General features: G+C 49.8%; 1 protein-coding gene across 3 annotated transcripts in view; it reads left to right on the top strand.

Moving 5' to 3' along the window:
- The window catches only part of Gus (splA/ryanodine receptor domain and SOCS box containing gustavus), a 31256-nt gene extending 12867 nt beyond the window's left edge, over nucleotides 1-18389 (top strand). For 2 of the 3 annotated variants that reach the window (XM_077676034.1, XM_077676035.1), the window contains exons 2-6: nucleotides 4633-4852; nucleotides 5672-5944; nucleotides 7174-7397; nucleotides 8232-8434; nucleotides 12546-18389. In XM_077676034.1, the coding sequence (XP_077532160.1) occupies nucleotides 4823-4852; nucleotides 5672-5944; nucleotides 7174-7397; nucleotides 8232-8434; nucleotides 12546-12685 (870 nt within the window). In that variant the 5' untranslated portion in view covers nucleotides 4633-4822 and the 3' untranslated portion in view covers nucleotides 12686-18389. Of the gene's footprint in view, nucleotides 1-2642; nucleotides 2796-4632; nucleotides 4853-5671; nucleotides 5945-7173; nucleotides 7398-8231; nucleotides 8435-12545 lie in introns of those variants that run through there. The other variant, XM_077676033.1, reaches the window with a different exon arrangement.
- Nucleotides 18390-26975: the final 8586 nt, after the last annotated feature.

Here is a 26975-nt window from a genome sequence, read left to right as displayed (position 1 = left end):
TATGGCCCCCTGGCGCGCAGCTGTTGATTGCCGTCAACCCTAATGCGCGTTGCCTCATTGCCCAGACAGCCATGGAGAACAAAAGCTACGGAGAGCACCCCTGCGCTTCCCATGATCCGTAACTTCGATGGCATTACTTGTAGCATAGTTTAGCGCTGGTGAATTTGGTGCCTGTTTTTTTTTCTGCTCAGCGTTATGTTTTCGAGCGTAATGCTGCTGCTGCTGGGGTCGCGACAACGCTAGGCAGCGCCCAACCACGTGGCAGTGCCATGATTCTGCACCTGCGCGTTCAAACAACGCGCCTTAGGCCAGCTTGCACTCATAGCTGGCGCGCGCATTTGGGTTCTGCTTTTCTGCCACGGCTCATTGATGACTGCGGGGTTTTCGCATAATAAGCCTAAATGCTCCGAATTTGAGTAGGAGGCGAACGCACCTTTATTACACTATACGCCCGGTTGTAGCGAACGTTCCGGTAAGACGGGTATTTTACAGCGACAGCTGTTCGTGATCTATTATGTAGGCTATCACGACGCATGCGCCGGGAGCACTGTTCTGAAAAACAAAACGCTTTTGCAGCTCCTGTAGTTTAGGAGTAGGTGTAACCTCTGTTTATCAGTAGGCATAGGTTATCAGGAGTAGGCGTAGGCGTTGGAGCCGTAACCTCTCAGCCATGATTCCTCTCCGATAGCAAATTATTGATTGATTGATTGATTGATTGATTGATTGTAGGGTTTAACGCGCCGACGCGACGCAGGCGATGAGGTGCGCCGTAGTGGAGGGCTCCGGATTAATTTTGACCACCTGGGGATGTTTATCGTGGCGCCGAAATCTTGAACACACGGGCGTTTTTGCTTTTTGCCTCCATCAGAAAAGCGGCCGCCGTGGGATAGCAAATTATGCTTGCCGGGTTCGTATTCACGTTTAGACGAAAAAAATCCTGTGTTGTAGATTTCGGTGCTACTGGAAATGGGAACACACAACTACATGTTGTTGCGGCGGCGTGCTCTATCTCATGCAACACACATGGTCGTGGTCCATGGGCATAGACCAAAAAAAAAAACGGTACCGCCAATACCATACTAGCTATTTGGAGGGTCATCTGTCCCAGGCCAATACCTACGTATCGACTCGTGGCGCATGCCCCCGCGCTCGTTTTTTTTTTTTTTTTTTAACATATATATATATATATATATATATATATATATATATATATATATATATATATATATATATATATATATATATATATATATATATATAGCTGCAATTTTAGGGCGTGTCGCATGAAATCCTCCAAAGAAGCGCTGTAGTCGCGTAGCTGAACGCCGGAAGCTGTCACCTAGAGCCACTAAATAAGCTACTGTCACCTTGAGGCGGTCCCCAAGGAATTATTTTTCGCGTAAATTCTGCGATACGCGGTATTTTCATCAATTTTGGTGGTTCGCAATTCATTGTTTCGCTAGTCGTTTTTAAAGAGAAGCTTTAGAATCCTCACTGATGCCTTTGTACGCAAATACGCCCTGCAGGAAAGCCAACTTTCTCTGACGATGATGATGAATGATCGAAGGTGAAGTGAAAGAAAAAAAAAACGTTTCCTGTGGCCGGAATCGAACCCGGGTCCCTCGCGTTATGGCTCCATTGCGGCAGAGTCGAAGCGAGCGACGTACACACAAAACCCAAACGTCACACGCGAGAGTTGCTGTGGGCATGGAGGATTCGGGAAAAGCGGTGCGTACCACCAGAGTAGCACATGCTCGAAGTGTGGGATTGGCCAACCAAGGAATCCGTCACGAGTAAGCTTCGCGTTCAACCGTCGTCGTCGTTAGACGGAGGGGTGCATGATTTTTTATCGCCTGTATCATTGCTGTTAATAAGCTCGCGCGGCACAGCCGTTTTATGTTCTCGGGATTTTGACGCAGACTTCACGAAGATGTTGTGGGCCAAGTTGGTACTCATGTTGTGGAACACGCATTACTTGTCCCGTGTTCTCTCTTCGTTTACCTTCGCGCTGTAATGTGTTCCACGACTTCACTAATGAGTTCGGTTCCCCCGTGGCTCGTCTTTCCGTTACGCGCTGTCCCCAAATGCGGCACGCCGTCGTTACCCACTGCCGTTAGCGCAACACTGCTCGCGAGTAAGGTCAATGGCACGCCTCTGTTTCGCTCGTCGCCAGGGCCTACGGCGCGTCCGAATGTGCCGCACAGCCGGCTTGCGGTTGTTTCGGACAGCGCCGTGTATCGAGCTGGCAGTAGTAGTAGTGGCTGGGGGAGGGGGGAGCGCACGTTGCAGCCGAGGCGTGCGAACAGACATGCATATAAGCGGCCTGGTGCGGTAAGCGAAGCGCGCCGCCGGGGCGAGCAGCGGCGGCAGCAGCTGTTTCCTTCCGTGCCTCGACAGCTGGCCGCTCGACGACCCACCGGAAGAGTGCGCGCACTCTGGCCCGCTTTCTTTTTTCTCCCCGCCTCCTCGGCGGCATCGCGCACAATGCCGTCTCGAACCGCGCGGGGATCGTGCGCGACCGGTCTGCTACTCCTCCGGCTGCGTCGGGCCGCGTCTCAGTGGACTTTTGCTCGTGGGGCCCTGGCTTGCTTGCTGAGCTTTTGGAGTGACGCCGGTCAGATCTCGAAACCCGTGGCTTTCTCTCTCGTTGAAGTGAGCTTCCCTTGATGCGTTGATCGTGCGCAACTTGGCCACCGTTGTTCATCCCGGACCTAACGAGCATCTTCGCGCCCCCGGCCGTTCGGCGTGCTCAAGTTTCGAGGAGCCGTCGGTGGCGTCGGTATGAAGCTGCCACTGTAAGTTCTGAATTCAGCAGTTCCAACTGCGAAGGCAAAGTTTGGGGGCTCCTTTGTCTGGCTCTAGTCACCAAGGGCGGCCTACTTGTTGAGCCTAAGGTGTTCGACTCTTGCTTTTCTTCCCCCCACCCATTCTTTAAAATCTGTGTTGCATTTCAGTGAGACTGTATGGCATGCAAGCAGAAATCGCAGCGTAAAGCAATTACCCTGACTGTTCCATATCTTGATTCTGCAGTGCGGATTTCATTGCCAAAAGCAAGGCAGATGGAAGGGCGATAGAGCTGTGAGCATAACCACTGTTGCTGTTGCATGTTGAACAAGTGGCTTTTCTTAAAATTTACCATTTCGCACGGGCACACTAGAAGTAGCACGGTGGTTTGCGAGCACAAGCACGCCATCTTAATTGTTAGTTTTCTACCTATATATGATAATGGAAGCTAATGGTAACTTGGTCTGCCGTAATAAAATTTAGTAACACGGCACGTAATTGCGAAGCCATAATGGTTTATTTTGTTCATTAAGCCTGTAACCATTATATAGTATCTGAGCAAAATGACCATAACACCAACTCTTGTAGCGATTAGCCTCTTGCCTTCACCCTATGTTGGCTACTCCCTCCCTCTTTCGCGTTTGGTTGGATGGAAAGGCGTGGATTTATACAACCCCCCGCCCCCCCAAAATACCCCCAGGATAATTTTGACACCCCCCCAAAATCGAAATTCTGGATAAGCCCCTGTCTAAGCAGGGGGACCATATTCAGTCCAGCTTGGATGCTTGGTAGCTACGGGGCAATGTTAAAGGGGCCATGCAGACAAAACACAAGGTTGGTTTATTCGAAAGATTGCCTCGTTAGAATCTTACTGGCACCACTTTGAACGCACATTTCGCTATATAATTAGGAAAGAAGGGAATGGCCATGCGACCCACTAGCTCTTTCCCGGAACAGAACCTATGATGTCATATGTGCCCAGCTGTGCAATTGGCTGAGGCCGGCAAAAGCAAATGCAAAGTAGGCAGGGCTTATGAGCTTGCTGAACGCGCATTTGCGCTTAAATGTAATGCATATTCTTTTTACAGCAGTAAGAATGGTGGGATAAACAATGAAAGTTACGAAAATTCATGTAAACATAGAAGTACCGATGTGCACTGCTGTTGGTACTGGGTGCACTGTGCTTGTTTTAGCTGCACAGCAGTCCGCCGCTTTGGAATTGTACACGACACTGGCCGATTGGCGTGAGTGATGTTGTCTTACGTGACCCTGTTTGTTGAGTATACCCTATGTTTCACGACACGATTACTTTCTATCGTAACAAAAACCAGCCAGGTGCAAATATGGTCAAAAACAAAGCAACGGTCTGTGGCTCAGTTTGGTGGTGCCATCTGGGAGGACTGACTGTAAACAAGGCAGCAGAGCCTAATGGCGCACTGGAAGTTCACTTGATATCCACCCTTGGGACTTCATGGCAGACGTCACGAAAACACGATTTGGCGGGAGAATCAAAATTTTAACCGAAGTGATTAATTTGTGAATACGGCATCGTTTGCTGCTGGACAAGCGTTGGGGGCACTATAAAACATGAAATCTCTTGAGCAAAGGCATTTTGTATGCTAACAAAATAAAACAAATGTATTTTGTCTGCATGGCCCCTTTAAAGACGACAGCTGTGAAACCCTTGGGCTTTGCCATTGCATATATGTAGGGAACAAATCTTCCCCTCCTTCTGGCAGTTGCATTGTGAACACATACTGTGTGGGGTAGCGAGTGCCACTGAGCAGCGTTACGAGATGGGGCCGGGTGGGTGGAGATGTGCCCTCAAGGCTGTGTGGTCGCTCGCAGGTGCCTGGCGGCGGCGGCGGTGCCGGCGCGGCTGCTCCTGTGCTGCGGTGAGGGCGGTGGCCGGGTGGTGGCGTGGCCCCAGCAGCATGGCCCATCCTGCCCTGCCAGCAAGGCCCTGAGGCTGGGCCCCCTCTGGAGGAGACAGCAGCGCAGCAGCAGCAGCAGAAGACTACTGCACAGGGGCGCCGCCATGGGGCAGAAGGTCAGCACGGGCATCAAGGTGAGGGGCCCCTTCCCTGCTGCCCCCGCTGGCAGGGCTCCTTCTGGTCTCCCATCGGAAATGGGCTTCACAGAGAGAGGCTTAGTCAATCGGGGAGGTGCAGCTGAAGCATGAAATTGAACAGCGCAGGGACGGGACTAAGAGTAGAGGCGACAAACACCGGCGCTGACTAACAACTGTTTATTTTTGGAAAGAAAGAACATTTATACGCATACAAAAATTAGCGTGGTTATCAGAGAACAAATTACAGAACGCGGTAAGGCATGGCAAACAGGCAGGGAAGCTCTTATACAGCATGCACGCGAAGATATGAGGGAAACGTGGGCTCCTCTTATCCGGCAAGATATGCGAGTTCCTTATCCAGCAATCCTTCTTATTCCTTATCACTTATTCCTTATCAATTTCATGCAATGAACCAACTAGCCCAGTTGCAAACCCTCCTGCAGCTGAAGGTCCTGCATGCTGAGCCAAGAAGACGCTAACTGTAGCCACGCTTCTGTGATAGCAAGAGATGGCTAGGCTGCAGGCTTCGTCTCAATCGGATGGGAGGGTTGTTTTTCTTCAGGGACACTGGTTATGTTGTTTTCATCCTAAACTGGGCTCCCTGTAGATCCTGAGAATAATCGTTTTTTAATGGTAGCAGCTGTGTGTCTTTCATGCAAAACTCTGCTTTCTGTGGTGGGATTAGCTTTGTGATTAGCTGCCACTTGTAGGGGAAAAAGATTGTTCTTGTATGTGTTCCCGGTCGCAAGTCCAGCTGGCGTGTCGGACGCCAGTGCGTGGCCGCTGGTGTCGAAGTGTCATGCCTGTCGCATGCAGGTGGTTCAGCCCATGGAGGAAGAGAGCCTGGAGGGCGCTCCCTCGGCGGGGGGCCACCTGAACCGGCCCGGCTGGATCCTGGAGGTGCGGGAGCCCCAGCGGCCGCTGCGCCTCGAGCTGCTCCTGGACATGCCCCCCGCCGGTGCGGAGCTCCAGTGCCGGCACGCCTGGAACCCCGAGGACCGCTCGCTCAACATCTTCGTCAAGGAGGACGACCGGCTCACCTTCCACCGGCACCCCGTCGCCCAGAGCACCGACTGCATCCGCGGAAAGGTCGGCCCCTCTCCTCCTTGCGTTGCCTTCTATCTGGCATTTCTATCTGGTATTGGCTTTCTGTTTGTCGTAAACAGCCGTAGTCAAGCCTTTACTATGGGCCCCTGTCATGATATACATAATGATGATTAATAAGCATTTGTCAAAACTCGATTCTTTTATGAACTTGAACTAATGAAATAGATTCAGCGCAATTCCCGAGTGAACAAAGTATTTCGACAAACAGACACATTAAAGAAGGAGAAATTTCAAATGTGTTTCATCAGAATGCCATGATTAACCACGCAGGCATCTAGAAAAACCAGGCATCTAGTTTCGTCATTACGGAGCTCTACGACATAAACTTAGCAGTCGTGGTTTTCAATCACTGATACTAGATGGTGCCAGAGGTGGTGGCAACACTTCCTTCATTGCTTCACATCTCGTGTGCCAAGCACTTTGCTGGCACTCATGAAGGAACTGAGGACACGTTGAACGCAGTTGCAGGCTACGAAAAGTCTGTCTGCCCAATGCCAGTGGAGTGCACCCTGGCAAAAATCACAGGCTTTTTTGCCAGGAAATAAATTTGTTTTCCCCAGAACACCTAGTGTTTTATTGTTGTCATTTTCATCGTGGACTTCTAGCACATTGCGGAAATATCGGCAGGCGAGTGCCGCCGCCGCCGCAATTGCGATGTCCTGGTAACTGCTGGGATGCACCTCCCTTTAGACATTGAATTCATGAAATCAACTGCTTGTAAAACGGCATTCCTGATTCTACGAACTTCTCGATATACCGAAATAATTTGTGGTTCCCAGTGACTTCGTTAGATCGGGTTTTAACTGTATTATAACCTGAACAGCCATAAGAAACTGCAAAGCAGTAGACAGCCTGCAGACGGGAAGCAGCGGAGCACTGAAAAGGAAGAAAAAGTGGCCTATCACTCTGGTTGGTGTGCCCGGGGAAATAGCAGCTCGCACTAATTCAGACCTCCCGGTGTTGGGGAGCAGTAGTAAGCTGGCTGGGTTGCACAGCTCTTGAGGCCATTTGGTAATGCGACTTGGTAGTTATCAGTCATTTGTGTGTTGCAAACTCCTCTTGTAGTGGCCAAAGTAGCGAGGGGCGGGACACTTGACGATTGCTGAAACAAGCCCTTTTGAAAGCTTAAGGCGCACTTTAAGTGCCTTGCAAGGAAGCCAAGTGCTTTGTGGCAAAGCCAACTTTGCTGCGACCCCTTCCTCTCCCCCCAGGTGGGCTACACGCGGGGCCTGCACGTGTGGGAGGTCCGCTGGAGTACACGGCAGCGGGGCACTCACGCGGTGGTCGGGGTGGCCACCCGGGACGCCCCGCTCCATTCGGTGGGCTACCAGTCCCTGGTGGGCAGCAACCGCGAGTCCTGGGGCTGGGACCTGGGCCGCAACAAGCTGTACCACGACGTCAAGAACAACCCCGCCGTCACCTACCCGGGCGACTGGTGCGTACCTCCTGCCTCCCTTCTGTGGCGCTGGGCAGGGTCGGGGCTTGCCTGGCAACTCGCTGCAATTTGTTTGATGCAAAATGATTAAAAGGAACATGATCAAACTGCCTGCTTTTTAAATAGTCTTGTGACGCACCGCTGGCGTGTAGACAAAAAAAGAAAAGTGACTCCTGGCAGTAAGCATGAAGTAGGCTATCACTGTTTAACATAGTAGAGCATTTTACTGTAATGGCTTGGCTACAGGTTGAGCCTCAAGCTCGGATTTATGTTTGGCTAGTATTGGGCAACTTGGGCCCACCTGACGCCGTGTTGCTTCTTCACGACAGTAAGCCAATTCACATGTCGCATTACTCACTGGCTGCCACCTGAGATTGTGGGCTCCAGCAGCTTATTCGTCCACCATACAGTCCTGGCTTGGCAGCTTTTTAAATCACTTCCTATTCCACGTTGGAGGCGTCTCTTCTCCATGAGCAGCAGTTTTGAAGGGGTGAAACGTTAAGGCACCTCTGACATCATGGGTCAATGGTCAGAGTGAAGAGTTCTTCGGTGGCTGGGTTAAACTCACTGGAGTTGAGGTGGTCGAAGTGCAGAGCTATTGGGGGACTACATTGAGGAATGGAATGCCTCGTTTTTTACCTAGGTATACAGGTTATTTAATGTTCCTTGTGGTAAGCAGTGGGGTAAGGATTACTGATGCAGAAGTTGTGGGGTGAGCTAGCAACCGTGCCTCCTGATAAGTGACCTTTTCATGTGGACACGATTGAGGCTCCTAAACGGGGAAGAAGTGTGTGGAGGGCGGATCGGTACGGACGTTCTCTCCCCTGGCTGCAGCCGGCCGGCAGATGAGATCTTCCTGGTGCCGGACGCGTTCCTGGTGGTGCTGGACATGGACGAGGGCACGCTGGCCTTTGTGGTGGAGGGCCGCTACCTGGGCGTGGCCTTCCGGGGGCTGCGCGGCAAGAAGCTCTACCCCGTGGTCAGCGCCGTCTGGGGACACTGCGAGATCACCATGAAGTACATTGGCGGCCTCGACCGTGAGTGTCCGCCGCTGGCAGAACGGGCACTGCTTGGCACTCGGGGGGGGAAGTTGGGGGAACCCAAGGACCACACAGCCATACTAGCCACTTAGCCGTGTTCGAAGGAGGCTCCAGCATGGGTTTGAGTACCGTATTTTCTTGTGTGTAAGTCGCGTTTTTTTTTTTCCTGGAATTTACGTTGGTGCGTCTTATCCACCGGTGCGACTTATGTATGGAATAAATCCGGTTCGTGGCGGCCGTGCATGACCCGCGCGCGAAAAGGTGCCTGTGTGATGTCAGCGCACGTTAGGAGACACAGCTCTCTGGTCTAAATGAATCCAAAGCCCACCGCTACGGTGTTTCTCATAGCCCGTATGTCGCTTCGGGTTGTTAAACCAAACAATTTGCAGCTTGTCCTGGCCAAAAACATGATGATGGCCTGCGACAACCGTGCGCCACGTTCTGCCACGCACAGTAACCACAGTTCAGAATAAATTCAAAGTAACATCAAATTGGGTTGCAAAACAAAATGCAGGATATAAATTATTACTGACTGCTTTACTGTGAAGGAAGTAAATGTGCTGCTAATTTTTAAAATGACAACTTGCTGATAACAAGTTTCAATTTTCGGGCCGCTTCCGTTCGTGTCACTTTTGTCCGCCATGACACTTTTATTGTGCTGATTGTTGCGGCGTGCTTCACATGTGTAGCATCTGTCGTGTCCTAGTTCTCGCTAACTATGACGCCGCCTGCAAGGCGAAAAAGTTACGATGCGAAATTCAACCTACGTGCAGTTGCATTTGCGCAAGAACGTAGAAACTGGGCTGCGGGAAGGCAGTTCGAGGTTAGTGAGAAAATTATACGGAACTGGCCCAAAGCCACCAGCATGCTCCAGACTATGAAATCGACAAAGGAGGCCAACCGTGGCAAGAAAGAATGCTGGCTTGAGCTTGATGGTCGTCTGCACACGTGGGTGTTCGAGCAACGAGCCGAAGGCGGAGGACGACAGCGATGCGCCGGCGGAACTCCCATTTGAAGTTGCTGAATTATTTGTTAGTGAGTCGGAGGAAGAGGGCTTCGATGGTTTTGCCTAAACGCCGTCTGTAAGTACATGCCATCTGTGTGTATCATTAAACCATTTTTGAGAAGTTAGTTCTGTCTGGACGTTGGATGGCAGATGCACGTGTCTAGCACTGCTTACTGGGGGACGCATTCAGAGGTGGTGGCCGCTGCAACTACGTACTTTCGCCACACTTTCTAACGAACTGAACCTCTATGAGTTTACCTAATTAACAAGCGCATCTTGTACACCGGTGCAACTTATATATGTTTTTTTTTTTTTTTTTTTTTTTTCCAGAAAAACTCGTTTTGAGGGGGTTGCGACTAATACAAAGGTGTGACTTATAGACCGGAAAATACGGTACTCATGCATGGATGGGAGAGTGGGATTATTGCCAGAGAGGTACAGGCAACTCTCCAAGCAGTACAGCTGTGCCTCATGGCAGAGGTAAAATGCTCCGTTGAATCGCTGAGTCATAGGCTCAACATAGATATTTGTCATTGGGGTGTTTGGAACCAGGTACCTTTGGTGACCTGCACCTACATAATCTCCCAGCAGAATTCTTTTGAAAATGGTGTGCATGCATCCAAACTGGGCTCAATTGAGAGGCGTGAGAGGAGGTGTTGGCAGGTGACCAATGTCCTCGTTTGCGATGTGTGGTACTGTGAGGATTGTATGCCATGCATGGCTCGCAAGAGAGCTGCAGGCCAAAATGGCCACCCCTTTAAACCAGGGCCTGACCCAACCCTATAGGCCAAGAAGGTGCCCTTGGACAATGTAGGCATGCCTCATTCTTGCCGTATTTGCACAAATATAACACAAATTTTTTTCGCGCGATTTGTGCCTCAAACTGCCCCTCGCGTTATATTGTGGCTTGAACATACAGCTTTTTTTCTCGCCTTTCTTCAAATACCTTCGTTCTTGGCACACGCGCCACACACTATCGTGCCTGGAACGTGAACCGCGAACCCGCTGCTCTACCCTCAGATTTTTGTTGCCGAGAGCTTGCTGCTCTCGGCGCAATGCTGGTTTCTCCAGAGAATGCCATTGCTACGTTGGTAGTGGTCACATGACCAGGGAATCTGCTCCAGAGGCAAGAGCTAATGCTCGCGGAGCGCAGCATTGGCTCCGTATTGTGCTTTGTTTTGTTCGTATCTGCTTCTGCCTTCTGAGCTGCTGCAATGAACAGGTGAAATCAGTACACCGCCGCATTTAACAAACGGGCGATACTGCTGGGCAGGGAAATTCAAGTGCGGCGCACATCTCGGACTGTGCGAGGCAACTATTCGAAGTCGGAGGAAGTATCGTGATCACATCTTTCAAGCCACACCGACTCGTAAAGTGTTCCGTGGACCCAAGAATGGCCGCTACCATAAACTTGAGAATGACCCGGCAGAATTCATCCGCGAACGTCGCGGCCAGTTTTTGCCTGTAAACGCCGAGCTTCTGCAACTAAAAGCCAGAGAGCTTGCATGTAAGGCCGGTGGGCCTCAAGACAACTTCTCATTACTTCGCGTTATAATCGTAATATATATTTTTTCATTTTCGGACGGACCAAAAGTGCCCCCCTCGCGTTATATTCGAGGGCGCATTATTTACATGCAGATACGGTATTTGAGAACGGTCACTTCTTTGCACACCTCCAAACAAACCCTTCAAAAAGTGTTCAAGAGTGTTTCTTTTGTTGTATCGTTTGTTGGTAACTGTTGATAAAAGTACATGGCATGGGTTTTTCAGGCATCACCTTTTGATCAATCAATACCACCTTCACCAGGCATCACCTTTTGATCAAAATCAATACCACCTTGAGCCTCCATCTGGGATATCACTGATTGTTATTTTAGAACATTTTCGCAGTAAGTTCATCATTCATGGCCAGATTGGCATGTTGTAAGAGTGTGCTATACATTTTTTGCTACTTCTTGAGACTGCACCTGTACAAAGCAGCAGTGTTATCAGCTGGTCCAGATATCGCCTTGTCGAGCAGTTTGTATATCGATGCATGCTATAGATGGACAGGCCTTCCTGCCCATCGTTATTGTGATTGCAAAGGACCTCGTTTTGCAAGCAGATTTCTCAAAGCAAACTGCTACAAGTTTTTGTGGGAGAAAGTTCTTGCCCAGATTGTGCTCCAAACATTGCTGGATATCGAGATCACCTATAAACTTCTCAACTTTTGTCCAGAAACTTTGTGTTGACACCGTCACACCGTCTCAAACCCCGGTAGCATCTGTGGCATGAAATACAGATTTGTATCTGTAGCGTGGAATACAGAATTTCCTTAGGTACATAACTGTAAACAACACTCCAGAATGCTAGAAAATGATGCTTAGGGTTTATATGCAAAGTTAGAAGAAGCTGCCAGGCTGAGCAGATGTCATGGAAGACCTCCTTTATTGGCTGTAAAAGTGACGCAGTGATGTGGGTACTGCCCCCTGTTCTTGCTTCCGCCTGCAGTGCGTGCTGGACTGCCGACTAGGCAGTACAAAAACAGCCATGGGAGCAAAGACTTGTTGCTGAAGCTGGCATTTATTCTTTGACGTGACCGGGGAATCGAGCTAGAGGAAGAATTGGAAACTGGGCTGTGCAAATTTAAAATTTTATTTGAGCTGTCTTTCCAGCAAGAGTTGCGCTGGTGCCTGTTGAGCAGCCTACCGCAGGGCACTGCTCTAAAAGGGCTCTGAGTAGGTAGAACCTTGTATCCACCATTCTCTGGCATGCTGATGTTGCACTTCGGAGACCATGAGCTCTGGCTAACCCCGTGCTACAGGGTGACTGCGAAGGATAGGTCCTCATGACTTTGAACAGGATTTGACTGAAGCAAGACTAATGGGTAGTTAGCAGGTAGCATTGCTTTGGGCTCCTTCCATCCCAGGATAGCGTAATGGCCCAATGGCGCACATAGTTTGTTGCTGTGGTTTGTGGTATCGGCAAGTGCTGCATGAAAACGTCTGTGTACCACATTTCAAGGTGCATATATGGCCAGTGCTGCCGCAGAACTTTCTTGGGTCGCTGGGGCGTTCCTCCCGCATTAACTTGGCTGGTGGCATTTTGTCTTGTCTCGTGCAGCTGAGCCACTTCCGTTGAAGGACATCTGTCGACGGGTAATTCGCCAGCGTGTGGGCAAGAACCGGCTGTCGCGTGTGCACGAACTGAACCTGCCGACGGCCCTCAAGGCCTACCTGCTGTACCAGGACCGGACCAGCTAATGACCACCCGGTGACCAGCCCCACACACTAGGTGACAAGCACAGCAGCCCACACGTGCACACACACACACACACACAGCCCAACAACAGGCCTGGGGAGGGGGCACCTCACGGGAGAAACAGACGTCACAGGGTGGATTTGTGTGTGCCGTATTTGTTCAAATGTAAGGTGGACAGCGGCCTTCCCCTGCCGATTCCTTTTCAGCCAGCCAACCTGCCGAACCTGATCCCTCTTTGTGGGTGCTGATTTTTGGAAGAAATAAGAAGGGCGATTTGGTCAGCTTGGATAGCTACTACTCCTGCTGCTTCTACGTAATGCGAAAGCATTAAGCGACCCATTGAGCAAAACATGGCAGCAACGATGGCGTCTGTAGCAGCAAAGTGGCTCCTAAACCCGTGTGGCAGCGACGCGTTTCGTGGCGTGCGTGCTTCATATTGCTAGAACACGAGAATAGAACTGCTGCTGGCTAATGCTGGGCAAAGTGGAGTCCGCCATGGTTCAGCACCAGGTGCAAGACACACATCATCAAACACACGGCGCGCTGACCTCGCGCGTTAGGGCAACAGTTGCCAGCAAGCCAGCCTGCCCTGCTCAGCTGTACAATTTGCAACAATACCATACAAAGAAATAGAAAACCCACATTAATCCCATCACTGAACTCAAAAATATTGCAGCAGTGCAAAAGTTCAGGGAGCACTCGGCAGTGTTCAATTGGACGTTAATGCTTTCGCATTCACCACCCATGAGAAGTGCTTGGGTGTCCTCGGATTCTTGTTTTATTTACAGCCATTCAGGGCATAAGTCAAACAACCTTTATAGTTAGCATTTATAGAGTTCTGGGGTTGCGTTTAATGTGCAGTTTCTACCTAAACCTACCTGCGGTTATGAATACCAGTTATTGTTCGTTTTGCTGAAACAAAGGTAGCTTACAAGCTCTTCCTTACAACTTTGAAACTCTTCTTGGTACCTGCACTGGGGCTTAGTTGCCAAGTGATTCAAGCAAGGTCCTACGGCAGTGTTGGGAGAGGCACCAAAGACAGAAAACAATAAAATGTAAATGCTCGTAGTCATTTGGCTTGATCGCAGAATCTTTTTTGATATGAATGCATTATTTCAACAAATTGGTTTTAGCTTTGAAGGCTCTCGGCAGCTCTTCTAGTATTCCTTTTACCAGAAAGGAGCATGTGGAGCGGTGTATATATAGTGTATCGAGATAGTATGGAGCTAGGTGGGTGTTCGTGCCTTGTAGGAAGCAAGCCACAAATCTAAGGGGTCCCGCATGACATTCGCCAGGTCTGTTGGCAAACGCTTGGCACGTCAAAGTGTAAATAACTATACGTATACGCATGCTATTATTTATTTATTACGTTTTTAATTGTTTACCGTGGCACTATGCGCCACTTTGCTGTGTGAGTGAGCCTTTCACTCCAGTCACCCCCCTCTCTCTCTCTTCTCATATCCTGAAGGAATTTCATTTCAAGAGCACTTTTTGCTCTGAAAGCTTGCGATCTCTGCACCCACTTTTATGTCCACCTTACATTTGTCTAAATTCGGCAAGCTTTACAGCTGACAAAAATGTACCTCCCCAAGTTAACCAGTGTAGGTTGCTGAGCATTGTCTTTTGCTTAAACATTAAAAAACAGTGTCTTCTAGTGACTTGCTAGGTAAAGTGAAAATCCGGTGTGATTGGCGCAGCATGTTGTAATTTTTGTCCTTTGTTAGAATGGGGAAAAGAAAATGAAAGGTTGCTTCAGTCGTGTGAGTGCAACATATTCATACATGCCGATGACATTGGGCTCACTGATTGTGAGAACATGCTCTGCAGGCAGAAATTATTCGGACAATATCTTTGGTCAACAGCCCCTGAGAAAGACTTCCTCATTTCGTCGGTCTGCAATTGGCTTTTGTAGCGACCCTACACTGCTTCGTGTCAGCTGTCTACAGCGAGGACACAATCTGACTTGCTTGTTTGGCAGAACTCTGATTGAATTCAGTGGCTGTTGGAAATCCACCCTGTGGTATTTGAGGCACATTACGGAGCAAAATGCCGTCATTGTTGCAAGCAGGTGAGAATGTAAGTGAACAGGGGAAGTAATTCTCACAAAAGGAAAAAAAAACATGCTTCGTGAAGCTTTTGGGGCATTTTGCTGTGCAGGGAGGGTGTGCAGATTACTGGGGGAGGGAGAGGGGAAGAGCTGGTGCACTGTGCTGCTGTGGCGCGTTAAGTCGCATTGCCTGTTGCTCCACTGCCTTTGATCTTCATGCTTCGGCACAGTTCAGTGACCATGGCACACCTGTCAGTGCAGTGATGTGTGTGACTGCAATGACCCTCTTCACCTTCACTGTCAAGTGGAACCATTCAGCTGGGAATACGTCGGGCTATGCGACACCAGTTCCAGAGCTACATGAAGAACGTGTTTGTGCAACTACAAGAGGGCAGCAGTGGGATCTCTCCCCGTCTCGTATTTTCTTGTGACACTCGACGTGTGCTGGGCAGTTTGGACCAAGGACTGGACTGTGCTGTGTGTCTCTGTACATAGATTCCAAGTGTTTAGCGGCAATAGGCTGGCATGAGAAGAGCCAGTGCTTTGGACACCTAAGGGGTGCAGGTGTAGTGGGCGAAACTAGCTTGAAGCTGTGTCGCACTTTTGTCCGTAACCAATGTGCTGGAGAAGTGTGGCTGCCACAGGCAATGCTGAAAAGGAGAAGCTGGCAAAGGACAGGCCTGCTGGGGTGAAACTCAACAGAGCTCGTCTGTTCAGTGGCTGCAGTGCCGGTACGTTCCCAAGTGCGTGAAGCACGTGCGTAGAAAGTGGGCTTTTGTTACAAGAAACACTTTGGGACGAAATTTCGGGGAGCATGTTAGGAAATATGGTAACAGCCGTTGTAATTTGCATTTTATCTGTCCATCTGACTACTTTTGAACCGCCGGTGCCACTGCCCTGTCTGGCCATTGCAAGCAGTGTGCTATTTGTTCAGACACATATTGCTGGCATAAGTGGGGGGGAAGGGGTCTTTCACACTCTCGCCGATTCTCGCCACGCCCCTGGAAACAATATGTCCATACAAGTAAGGTCTGCTGGTTTCACACGAACTTGGGGGCGCAACGTTTTTTCATAACTCAACTCTTTCTTGTGAGGGTTCTTGGCCACCGAATCAGCCCCTTGCTGAATCAGATTCACTGAAAACCTGTAGAGTGCAGTAAACCGCTGTCGCTGTAGGCCAGGTAACTGAAATGTGGGCGCCCCAGCGGCAGTAGGCTAGAGTGGCCGCCCAGGAAATGACACGAGATTACTGGGACCCCTGTTTGTTTACTCTCCAATGCTCTCTGCAAGAACTCTGCAACCAGTACTATTGAACAGGGGAACAAACTGGGGATAAAGATATTAAAGGGCACATAACGCCGTTTTCAGAAGAAAGAAAAAAAAAACAAGTTCCACGAACTTCAAAATTAAGGTTTAGTTGTCTTCATATTTGCAGTAAGGGAGGCCAGAAAGCAAAGTCCCATTGTTAGTTGGGCATTGTTTTTGACACCTGCCAGTCCTCGCTGCCCAGCCAAATGCGGTTACGCTTGTTTGAACACGTTTTTGGGCTTCACGGCTTCGGGGAAACAGAGTGCGTCCCCTGGGAGGATGCAAGTGCCGGGTGAAGAGCGCAAGTGCATGCCATTATTGCTGCTGTGTGTCTTGTGGGCTGCCTGCCTCTGTTTAGTATTACTAGCCAAAGTGACACAAAGGAGATTTCTGTACTCCTTACGTTATGCAATGTATTTATTTTGGGTGACCACAAGGGCGTTCTGTTTCCTCACGCTGACACAGTTCTGTCACGTTTTCAGGGCTTTTTTGCCTCGTCTAAAGGTTCTGTGAATCCTCTCCCAAAAGTGGTATTGTTGGCAGAAGGAGCGGCGTAGCAAAATTGAAGCAACTGTTAGTCTTTGCAGGCCGTAGACTGACTAAAAATGGTCTATTAAAGTACTTTTTCATTATTATTATATAAGGTATTTTGACAACTCAAGACAGCTTGTTTCAGTTTGTGGGAGCTTTGAAGCATAGTCCGAACACTGCAAGGCATGGTAGGGACAAAGCCTGCACCATCTATTCAACATAGACTCATTACATAGGTTGACACATGGAATGATGAACATCGGCACGTTAGTAGCCAGACTGCATGCTTCTACTGGTTGCCGTCTAAGACAACAGCAGCTACCAAACACAGCGACCAATGGGAAATGCAGAAACTGCCTACTGGTTTGACTTTTGCTGTCAGAGACAGGCTTGAATGAAGTCTGCGGTAGATGCAAGATTAAATGTGCCGTTAAATAACATGCTCCTAGTTTGTTCAGTGCATGTTGTCTGGAAAACGTGTCCTCCTGGTGCTTGTGTAAGTCTCGCCACACAAGCTACTCAGGGGTCTTAACTTTGAGAGGCTAAATATATTTCCTTGTATTAGGGATGTTACGAGAGAATACACATTTGGAGGCATCTGGGTACATTGCTTCAATTCCCGCGACGTGTGCAAGATTTCATTTGAGAGAATATGGCTGCCATATGCAGAAAATGCAGCTATGCTTTCCACATAAAAAGCTTAAAATTGTGCTGAGTAAATGGCTAAAAATCCCCAGGGTTGCTCCGTACTTGTACTACAAGTGGACTGAAATAAAAGCACCTTTTTAGCAGTGGAGAAAGGGAAGTCAACTACAAGAAACACGCACAAGGCCAGTATGGAAGTGAGCAACTAGTCCATCCTTGAGGCATAGTACTGGTTTCTTTGAAATTTATTTTTTTGGAGTACTGCTTTTTCAAGAGCTGGGCAAGTTTCTGCACCTGTGGTAGCTGGAGCAAAACTTGATGGGGTGTCTAGATGCTTCCTGTAAAAAGTAGTGACTGGCTCTTGCCTTCACCTCCCAACATTGAAGCTAAACCCCATTACCTTAAACTGAGTTTGAAGCAAAAATACGGTGGCAGTGGGTCGAATAATGAGCACTGATGCCAGTGCTGCCTACGGCATGAGGATTTTAAAAAAGCGACTCCTGCTGTTGTGGGTTTGACACAGTCGAAAGTGATGGGCTCCAAGATTGCGACTGATTGTCTGGTTAAAAGCTAGGCAGCTGGATTCGTCGATGTTTTGTGCAGTTGTAATGAAATCAATGAGCTCTCATGCCATGAGAAATGCTGTAGCTTGCTTTTGGGGTGGAACTTATACGAGGGTGGTCATTTTCAAGCACTTCTTTCTCGTGTGTGCTGCGCCCTGCAAAGCTGCTTCAATCGCAAACATGATCTGGTCCTGTGATCTGCTAATTACTGTGTACCAAATGAGGCAGAGCTGGTAAAGACGATCTCTAAAAAAAGAACGGCTTTGAAACACTTGCTTCTGTTTGATCGGCGAGGTCCTCGGGTGTTTCCTGGTGCGGGGAGTCAGATAATTCTCAACTTTGCCTAGGCCAGGACTGTATCACTGCTTTAGTGTCGCATTTTCGGAGCCTGCTTGCAGAGTTTCAGGGCATAGACCCCATTGGTGACCCGCTTACACTGCTGTGGGCTTCTTTGCGTGGCCGGGCTGGTGGGCAGCCTCCCCACTTTGCGAGGAACCACTGTCATTGCAGTGAGCAACAGCTGGAACGTTTGTGCTGAATGTCTGTGTCTGTGTTGTGGTGTAGACGCCTGAGATTTTGGTGTATTAGTGAATAAAAATGCTGAGGTTTGTACACACGTGCTTGTTTCAATGCACCCCCAACTTGGTGGGTGGCAGACCGCGCCACCTTCAAAGGGTAGTCAAAACAAAATCTTCACTAGCAAGGCAAAGGTTTTGGTACTCCCAGTGGCATGGCTAGGTAAATGCTGGAAGCTTGTTCTGTCTCATTGTCACTCCAAATTGGCTGGGGTTGTCTTGTCTTAATGCGCCGCATTCTTTGCTGAGAACCCCCCCAGCCAGGCACACCTCGGCAAAACTAAATGGTGGTCACTCACACTCACGAAAAAAATGTAGTTTTCTTCACGCACTCACTCGCACTCACACTCACCAGTCACCCTGAGCACTCGCACTCATCATTGCCATCACCACTCGCACTCACAGTCGCCTCTCGCCGTCACCACTCGCGCTCATATTCGCCACTCCCGCAGGGGCCACCTTAACTAACCAAGGTGTATGGGGAGTAGTGTCACCAATGCCCCGAGCTCCGCAGGGGTGCCTACAGATGTAGGCATTTGGTATTTGCAATACCACGGACCCGAGCACATGTAGGTTGGACCCACCTACGCCCCGGCTGTGTGTGGCTTAGCCGTGTCCGAGGAAAAGGGCATCCTGGTGGCTGAGCCGAAGCAAGGGTTGTTTTGGACCTTCACGGCCCCCTGGCAGCAGCAACACGCCACTTTGGCCCCCGCTTCTCGCAGACGGTGCCCCCCGTCTGACCCGCCCAAGGGAGAATCAGCCAGTCGCCTTTTCCTCTCCTCCTCTCAATTATTTCTTTTTCCTATTTCCTTCCTAACCCTGTCCTGTGATCTCCTTTTTTCCTTCTTGCTATGCTTTTCCAGGTGGTAAGGGTTAATACTGTCAAAGACATCACCCTAAATTCCAAGCATAGGATTATAGTAGCAAGGTACAGTTAGCGTGGGCTTCATAGTCGCGTTCCCCTGTTGGGTCCGTGGAGGGTGACCGGCCTTGCCACCGAATGTACACCATGAATTTATGCTTAAGAAAAACCGATCGGTCCTTGAAAAGAGGCAGCACCGAAGTAATTAGCATCAAATTAGCTCTGCCAGTTGAAACCTTCAACAAATACCTTGTGATATACTTAGAAGCAGAAAATTCACCTCTAGCCAAAAAGTCTGACAATTGGACTCTCGCCCACAACTGCGCCCTGTGTATTTACCATAAGACACTCGATAGACAATTGGTTCAACGGTCTTCGGAAGGCCTTTGAAACAGCCGTATAGCGCAGGCATTAGATATTTGCGCGCGTAACGATTTTTGCGCGTAACGGGTGCAGTGTTGTACCTATGAAAACTTTTTCTTATGCCGCAGGGCAATCTCTCGCAAAAAAAAAAAGAACGTGACGGAAATGGCATATATCCAATCGTGGGAGACAGCTTGAAAAATTAACCCTGCCGAAAGTTCTCGGGCAGCCGACAAGATTTAGGCACAGAACGCCAAGGCCTAAGACGCCGAGCGCATGCGTCAGGCGCTCGGCGTCTTAGGCCACCCCACCACCACCACCATGTGTTCCTGGGAAACATTATGTTTGCAGATTATCTCTGTAGGCTAGGCAGGACTAGTATCACTAAACCGAGCAGTTCTTGCCCAAGACTCATGCGTCAGGCTAGGCAGGACCCAGCATTTGCCTCACTTTTCGACACACTTCTGCTGAAATGCTGTTACACGCGTTATCTTTGATTCGCATTCGGAACGACGTCAGTCTCGCGCACCCTCAGAGCAGGGAGGACAAGCTAAGCCTACCAGAGTTGACCGACAAAAACGCATAAACAACAAATGGCACTGCCCATGAACCGTCGCAATGTAAACAAATATCACGTAATGCAAACTGGGCGTGTCAAAAGAGAATTTATTACAAAACCACATATCAGCGCACAGTGACTATAGTGGTATCAGCGCTGCCCTAAAAAATAGAAAAAAACAAATCAGTTTCCAAGTACTCCGGGCATTCAACACTTAGCACAACAAACGTCTGTGGTGGTGAAACAAGCTACTCCAAAATCAGTCCACAAACTTGTTCACAGGTGTCCACAGATGTTCACAGGTGTTCACACAGGTGTTCACAGGTGTTTACAGTTCAGAAACTAGCTGAAACTCAATACGGCACAATAGTTATGCGTTATCCTCAGGATTTTTTTCCTGACCACTATGAAGCGCGTGCACCAGCGTAACAGAAAGGCTTCTTCGCCTAGAGCTGCCAACCTGTGCCAACCGCACACGCCACAGCAGTGGAGAGAGAGAGAGAGAGAAAACTTTATTATTTGCAGTAGGTTTAAGGGGTCGGGGTGGCCGCAGGCTCCAGCCTGGTGGCGACTAGCGTAGCCCTGTCCACGAGGGAGAGTTGTGTCCCTAGGTCAGAGCTACCCAGCGCCCCCTCCCACTGCTCGTCGGAGGAAATTAGAGGGAACGGGTCTTTAGGGCAGCCCCACATGGAGTGGGGTACAGTGGAGCGTGTGCCACAGGCAGGACAATTGGGGTAAGGGTAAAGGGAGGGGTGGATGTGGTGAAGTACCGCTCGGCAAGGGAGAGTGTGAGTCTGGAGGTGTCGCCATGTGCGTTTCTGCGCGTGGGTGAGCTGGGAATGGGCAGGGGGGTATTTGCGGCGGGCGAGGCGGTAATGACTGACAATGTCGTGTTAAGTAGTCAGTCTGTCCCTGGCAGATCTGGCCCCATGGTAGGGAACGAGGCTGGGGCCCGCTCGGATTGTAAGTCCTCGAGCGACGACGTGGGCTGCCTCATTTCCTCCGAGGCCGGCATGTGCCGGGGTCCAAATTAGTTCTACCGGGGAGGTTGGGGAATTTTGAGCCAGAATTTTGAGGGCGAGTGGCGAAATAAGGCCACGAGCGAAATTTCGAACGGCCGTTTGAGAATCTGAGATTATAATTGCGGGGGTCGGCCTGTGTGACAGCGCTAGCGCTATTGCCGCCTCCTCCGCCTCTCCGGGATGAGGGGTGTTCACCATGAGGGAGTTAATGGGAGGGGTGTCGGGCCGGTTGATCACGGCTATCGCATATGCGTCATGGTGGCGGTATTCAGCAGCGTCCACGTAGTGGATATCTTGGTGGATTGGAAGACGCCTCTCGAGTGCTCGTGCCCCCTGTGTTCTTCGGCCCAGGTTATGTGTTGGATGTATGTTGCGGGGTAGTGGCCGAACTATGAGTTGAGCATGGGTGGTATGCGGAATGGAGACTTTCCGGTCTAAGCCTGCCGGGATATTAAGGCCAACTCTGTCAAGAATGTGCAATACTGTAGGGGTTGTCGCTAGACGGGCTATTTGAGCAGAAAGGTGCGCTTCTACTAGCTCTTCTGCCGTGTTGTGCACCCCTAGATGTTCGAATCTGGCAGTGGATGTGTGCAGGGGCAGTTGAAGTTCCGCTTTGTAAGCTTTTCGAATGAGGCAATTGATTTTTTCAAGTTCAGTAGCGCTGACGTGGAGGTACGGCAGAGAGTACGTGATCCTGCTCACGACGAAGGCTTGGATCAAGCGTATCCTCTCATTTTCTCGTAAGCTCATGACGCCGAGTCACTATAGGTCTTATCAGTCCGATAGTCTGTGTGACGTGGTTGCTAAGCTGCGTGAGGAATTGTGTGTTTGCCCTATTTTGTTGTATGAGCAGTCCAAGTATCTTTAGAGTGTGCACCTTGTGGGCCTCACCTCTGTAATGCAGTGCAGCCTGCCAAGGTGCCCACCATGGGTTCGAGCGAGCCAAGCCGTAAACGGCCGCGGCGGACCTCGCCACGCGTGCACAGTCACTCCGCGAAGACGAAGTAGCTCCTCAGACGTGGTTTAATTCCGGGTAATCCACGGTACAGCAACCAGCCCTGGTATTACACTCCTAGCCCTGGGGCAGAGAGGGGGGTACCCGACGACCGTACGCTTCAAGCCACAGAGCCCGACGCGCAGGGGGGGTACTCGGCAGCTGTTGTTCCAGTGGCGTAAGCCACCGAAACGCTGCGGGTGATGGGCCCGGCAATGACCGGAACCGACCACCAGACTGACTGAGAAATCCAACTCCCGGTACGTTCGCCGACCTCACAGAAGTGAGAGAACGGCGGTCGCTCAGGCCGAAGCGAGGCGAGCAGCGTGCAAGCACGAAGTACCTGTCGGAGTCGGCACCCAGCCAATCTCTCCCGGGTCCGACCGAAGCGCGCGCCCGCCGCCGCGAGCCCTTCGGCGGGGCCACTACGTCACGCCCCACGTGGCCCACGGACCGGCGCGCATTGGTCAGCCCGTACCCCCTTGCAGGGAGAGGGCGCGAGGGGCTATCCTCGCCCCTCGGGGAGAGGGGATCGCGGGCTACGTGCTCGCGTAATTGGGAGTAGTCCCAATTAAGATCCCCACAACCTCTGGGATCGGGTGATTATCAATGGAGATTCTAATATTGGGTGGCGGTTTAGTGCCACGTTTTGGTGACATGAGTAGTAGTTCTGATTTGGTAGGTGAACAGGTCAGTCCAGCAAGTTTGGCTTCGTCCGCGACTGTCTGGGCTCCAAGTTGGAGGGTTTCTTCAATGAGAGCGTCACTACCTCCTGCGACCCAGAGGGTAATATCGTCCGCGTATAGACTGAATTTCAGGTGTGGGATCTGTTCGAGCTTTCTCGGAATGCTTATTATGGCAAGATTGAAAAGCAATGGTGATAGCACCGCACCTTGTGGTGTTCCTATGGATGAAAGATTATATTTGATGTAACATCACCAATCTGAATGAAAGCCTTGCGATCTGTCAAGAAATCACGGATGTAGTTGTACATGCGTTCGCCTGGATTGATAGATGCTAACCCCTGAAGTATTGCTGTGTGCGAGACCCTGTCGAACGCCTTAGTTAAGTCAAGGGCCAGGATTGCTGCTGTGTCTAATGCATGAGGAGGAGTTATAATTTCCCGGGATAATTGAAGGAGGATGTCCTGGGTCGATAGTCCAGGTCAGAAGCCTATCATGGAATGCGGGAGTGCGCATGATGAATTTAGATGAGACGTGAGGCGAGATAGTAGGATGTGTTTCAAGACTTTCCCCATGCATGAAGTTAAGGAAATGGGTCTGAGGTGCTCGATGGACATTGGTTTTCCGGGCTTGGGAATCAGGGTAATTTTGGCGTACTTCCAGGACGAGGGCAATGAGCCGCGCTGCCAGAAGTAGTTAAAATACGCCGTGAGAGTCGAAATAGAATTATCATCAAGATTTCGGAGCATTTTGTTTGTTACTCCATCTGGCCCTGGCGCTGACCCAGGGCGAAGTATGAGGAGGGCTCCTCTTACTTCCGCCTCTGTGATGTCAGCGTCGAGGTCTACGTTCTTGGGACCTTTGTACGGTGGGAGAGGATAGTTGGCTGCCGTGGGGATGTAGAGGAAACTGAGTTCGTCTATTAACTCCTCATTCGTGCCCGGAAAATTGTGAACGATGGAAGTGAGACGATTATTTTGCTCGGTTTTTGACCAGCTGGGGTCCAGCAGGTGTTTCAAGAGGGACCAGGTTCTTTTCATGCTTAAGTTCCCGTGCATTTGATCACACACCTGATTCCATAGGCGAATGGCGTGTTCTAGTGTTGACACTAGCGTGTTCCTGTATGGCAGTTTCTAAATCGGCTAATTTGCGGCGGAGTTTGCGATTGCGTTTGTTTTTTCTCCACCGGCGTTGTATGCCTTTGTAAGCAGTCCACATATGTTGTAGGCGCGAGTCAGCAGTGTCCGAGGGAAGATCTGGGTCTATCGCCTTAGTGGCTGAGCGCGCGTCTGATAATATATTATGAACCCAGTCTTGGAGACTGCCTTCACTTACGGTGGGAGATAGGGCCGTGTCCTGTTCTCGAACCTGTCTAAATTCATCCCAATCAGTAATGTATGATTGCCTCGGGCGCGGCTTCATGGAGGGGATGAGAGTGAGGTCAAGTTGGATGAGGTAGTGATCGCTTCCCAGTGAATTGTCGGTGCAGTGCCAATGAGCGTTTCTGATATTAAAAGTGAAGGTTAGATTGGGAGTGGAGTCCCGCTGGACGCTATTGCCAACCCTGGTGGGTATAAGGGGATCTGTTTCGAGCGTAAGTCGATGAGATTGCACCTCATCCCAGAGGAGTCGCCCTTTTTTGTGCAATGCGAGTAGCCCCACGCTGTGTGAGGTGCATTAAAATCTCCTACAATGATGAGTGCATGGTGTCCGATTTCCTTTTTGGTAAGAGAAAAAAGGATATTGAAATTGTGTCCGTGTGCCTTAGGACTGCTGTAAACATTGAGAATGTAAAGTCGAGTGCTAGTTCGTTTAGGGGGGTATAAAGCGACTAGACCATGTAGGATGTCTACACTGTCGAATTGGATTCTTTCGGCGGGGATTTTACGTTGAATTAGGACGGCCGTCTTGGGATCATAAAATATTTGAAATGCTTTATACCCAGGGAGCTTAACCATCGTGCCGGTTTCCCTCAGGGCTATAACTTCCGGCGATATATCCTGCGATTGAGTGTGCATCTGCAAGTTTGCACGTTTCTGGCGGTAGCCCCTGCAGTTCCCCTGCCAGATGCGAATGACCTCAGCGTCTTTACTCGATGGGCGATTCATAGTGCGGATTCATGGCGGGGGCAAATGCGATGGGGTTGGTTATATTGCGTACAATTTCTTGAATAGAAGAACGCATTTCAGAGCGAACAGCCTCAATGTTTGCCTGTAGAGCGGTTAGGCTAGCCTGCAGCATTTGATGTAAATTGGTGTATTCCGATGGAAACATCGCCCGTTGCGGTCGGGCGCGAAGACACGTGACACCACGATCATGGTGGCGGCATGCCGATACTCCGTACCCTTATCTAGTGACCCTTGAAAGTCCTCTGATAGAGTTGGTGGGCTGTCTCTAAAATCATATATTTTAGCGATAATTTTAGAATTATGCACTTTGATGTGAGCATATACAAGTGAGCATGTGGCTTCTCAAAAACTTTTTGATCGTGATTTGTAGTGGGAAAAAAGTGCTGTGGTTATTACGTCCAATAATTCATAGAATTTCGTTACTATCAGTGAGAGAGAGAGAGTATAAACATCTTTAATTTGGAGCTTAATGGTGCAGGATGGTGAGAGCATCACCGGTGGGGGGCGTGAATGTTAGTATCAAACAAGCAGCAGTTACTAAGTGCACGGTCTGGACTAGTAACGATAGCATTTAGGTTCCATACTTAGTGGCAGGACCTATCTACCGTTCTGAAGGTAGTAAAGGTTGTAAGGAGTTTGTAAATGCAGCCTGTTACTACCTTTTTACTGGCATTTTGTTACGAGTGCATAGTTCGGCCGACAGCGGGAACTTTGCGGCAGCGAAGGCGCTGCCTCGAATATTCCAGCGAAGGCGGAATATTCGAGGCAGCGCAAATACTAAGGCTGTAGTCCGGCCGACAGCGGAAATTTTGGGGAAGCGAAAGTAGTAACGCTTAGCGCTTAGGGTCCAGCTAAAGTCCCTCGAGGGGCTTTAGGTCCAGCAGATGGCGGAAATTTTGGGAAAGCGAAAGTAACTAAGGCTGTTGTAGTCCAGCCGACAGCGGTAATTTTGGAGTTTCGAAATTTCGACGGCGGAAATTTCGGGACTGTGTAAGAACGTTGCAGTACCGCCGACAGTGGATATTTAGGGCTGCGAAAGCATTAAGGCCGTGGCCCAGCCGACGCCGGAAATTTTGGGGCAGTGAAAGAACCTGTAAGCAAGCGGACGGCGGAAATTTTGGGCAGCGATAATAGTACGGCTATAGTCAAGCCGGAAATTTTTGGACTGCGAAAGTAACAAAGGCTGTGGTAGAGCTGAAACGGGATATTTTGGGGCTGCGAAAGTAACTAAGGCTGTAGTCCAGACGACGGCGGGAATTTGGGGGCCGCAAAAGTAGTGAGTCTATAAGTCCAGACGACAGCGGGAATTTCGGGGCTGCGAAAGTAACTAAGGCAGTCCATAGTAACTAAGGTAAGGAAGGTAACTAAGGAAGTAACTAAGGAAAGTAACTAAGGAAGTAAGTAAGGTAGTAAGGAAGGAAGTAAGTAAGGTAAGGAAGTAATTAACTAAGGAAGTAAGGAAAGTAACTAAGGTAACTATGCAGTCCAGCCGACAGCTGAAATTTTCGGTGTGCGAAAGTAACAAAGGCTGTGCTCGAGAAGAAACGGGAAATTTTGGGGCTGCGAAAGTAACTAAGACTGTAGTCCAGCCGACGGCGGGAATTTTGTGGCTGCGAAAGTAACTAAGGCTATATACAGTCCAGCCGACCGCTGAAATTTTTGGGGTGCGAAAGTAACAAGGGCTGTGGTCGAGCTGAAACGGGAAATTTTGGGGCTGCGTAAATAACTATAGTCAAGCCGACGGCGGAAATTTTGGGGCCGCAAAATAGTGAGGCTATAAGTCCAGCCGACAGCATGAGGCCGAGAAAGTAACTAAGACTGTAGTCCAGCCGACGGCGGGAATTTTGTGGCTGCGAAAGTAACTAAGGCTATATACAGTCCAGCCGACCGCTGAAATTTTTGGGGTGCGAAAGTAACAAGGGCTGTGGTCGAGCTGAAACGGGAAATTTTGGGGCTGCGTAAATAACTATAGTCAAGCCGACGGCGGAAATTTTGGGGCCGCAAAATAGTG

This window comes from Haemaphysalis longicornis, unplaced genomic scaffold (assembly GCF_048455015.1).
Source record: "Haemaphysalis longicornis isolate Haplotype H1 unplaced genomic scaffold, Haemaphysalis longicornis Haplotype H1 scaffold_7, whole genome shotgun sequence".
Taxonomy (NCBI): domain Eukaryota; kingdom Metazoa; phylum Arthropoda; class Arachnida; order Ixodida; family Ixodidae; genus Haemaphysalis; species Haemaphysalis longicornis.
Note: the sequence above shows the minus strand (reverse complement) of the source record. Positions and strands in the feature narration are given on the sequence as shown.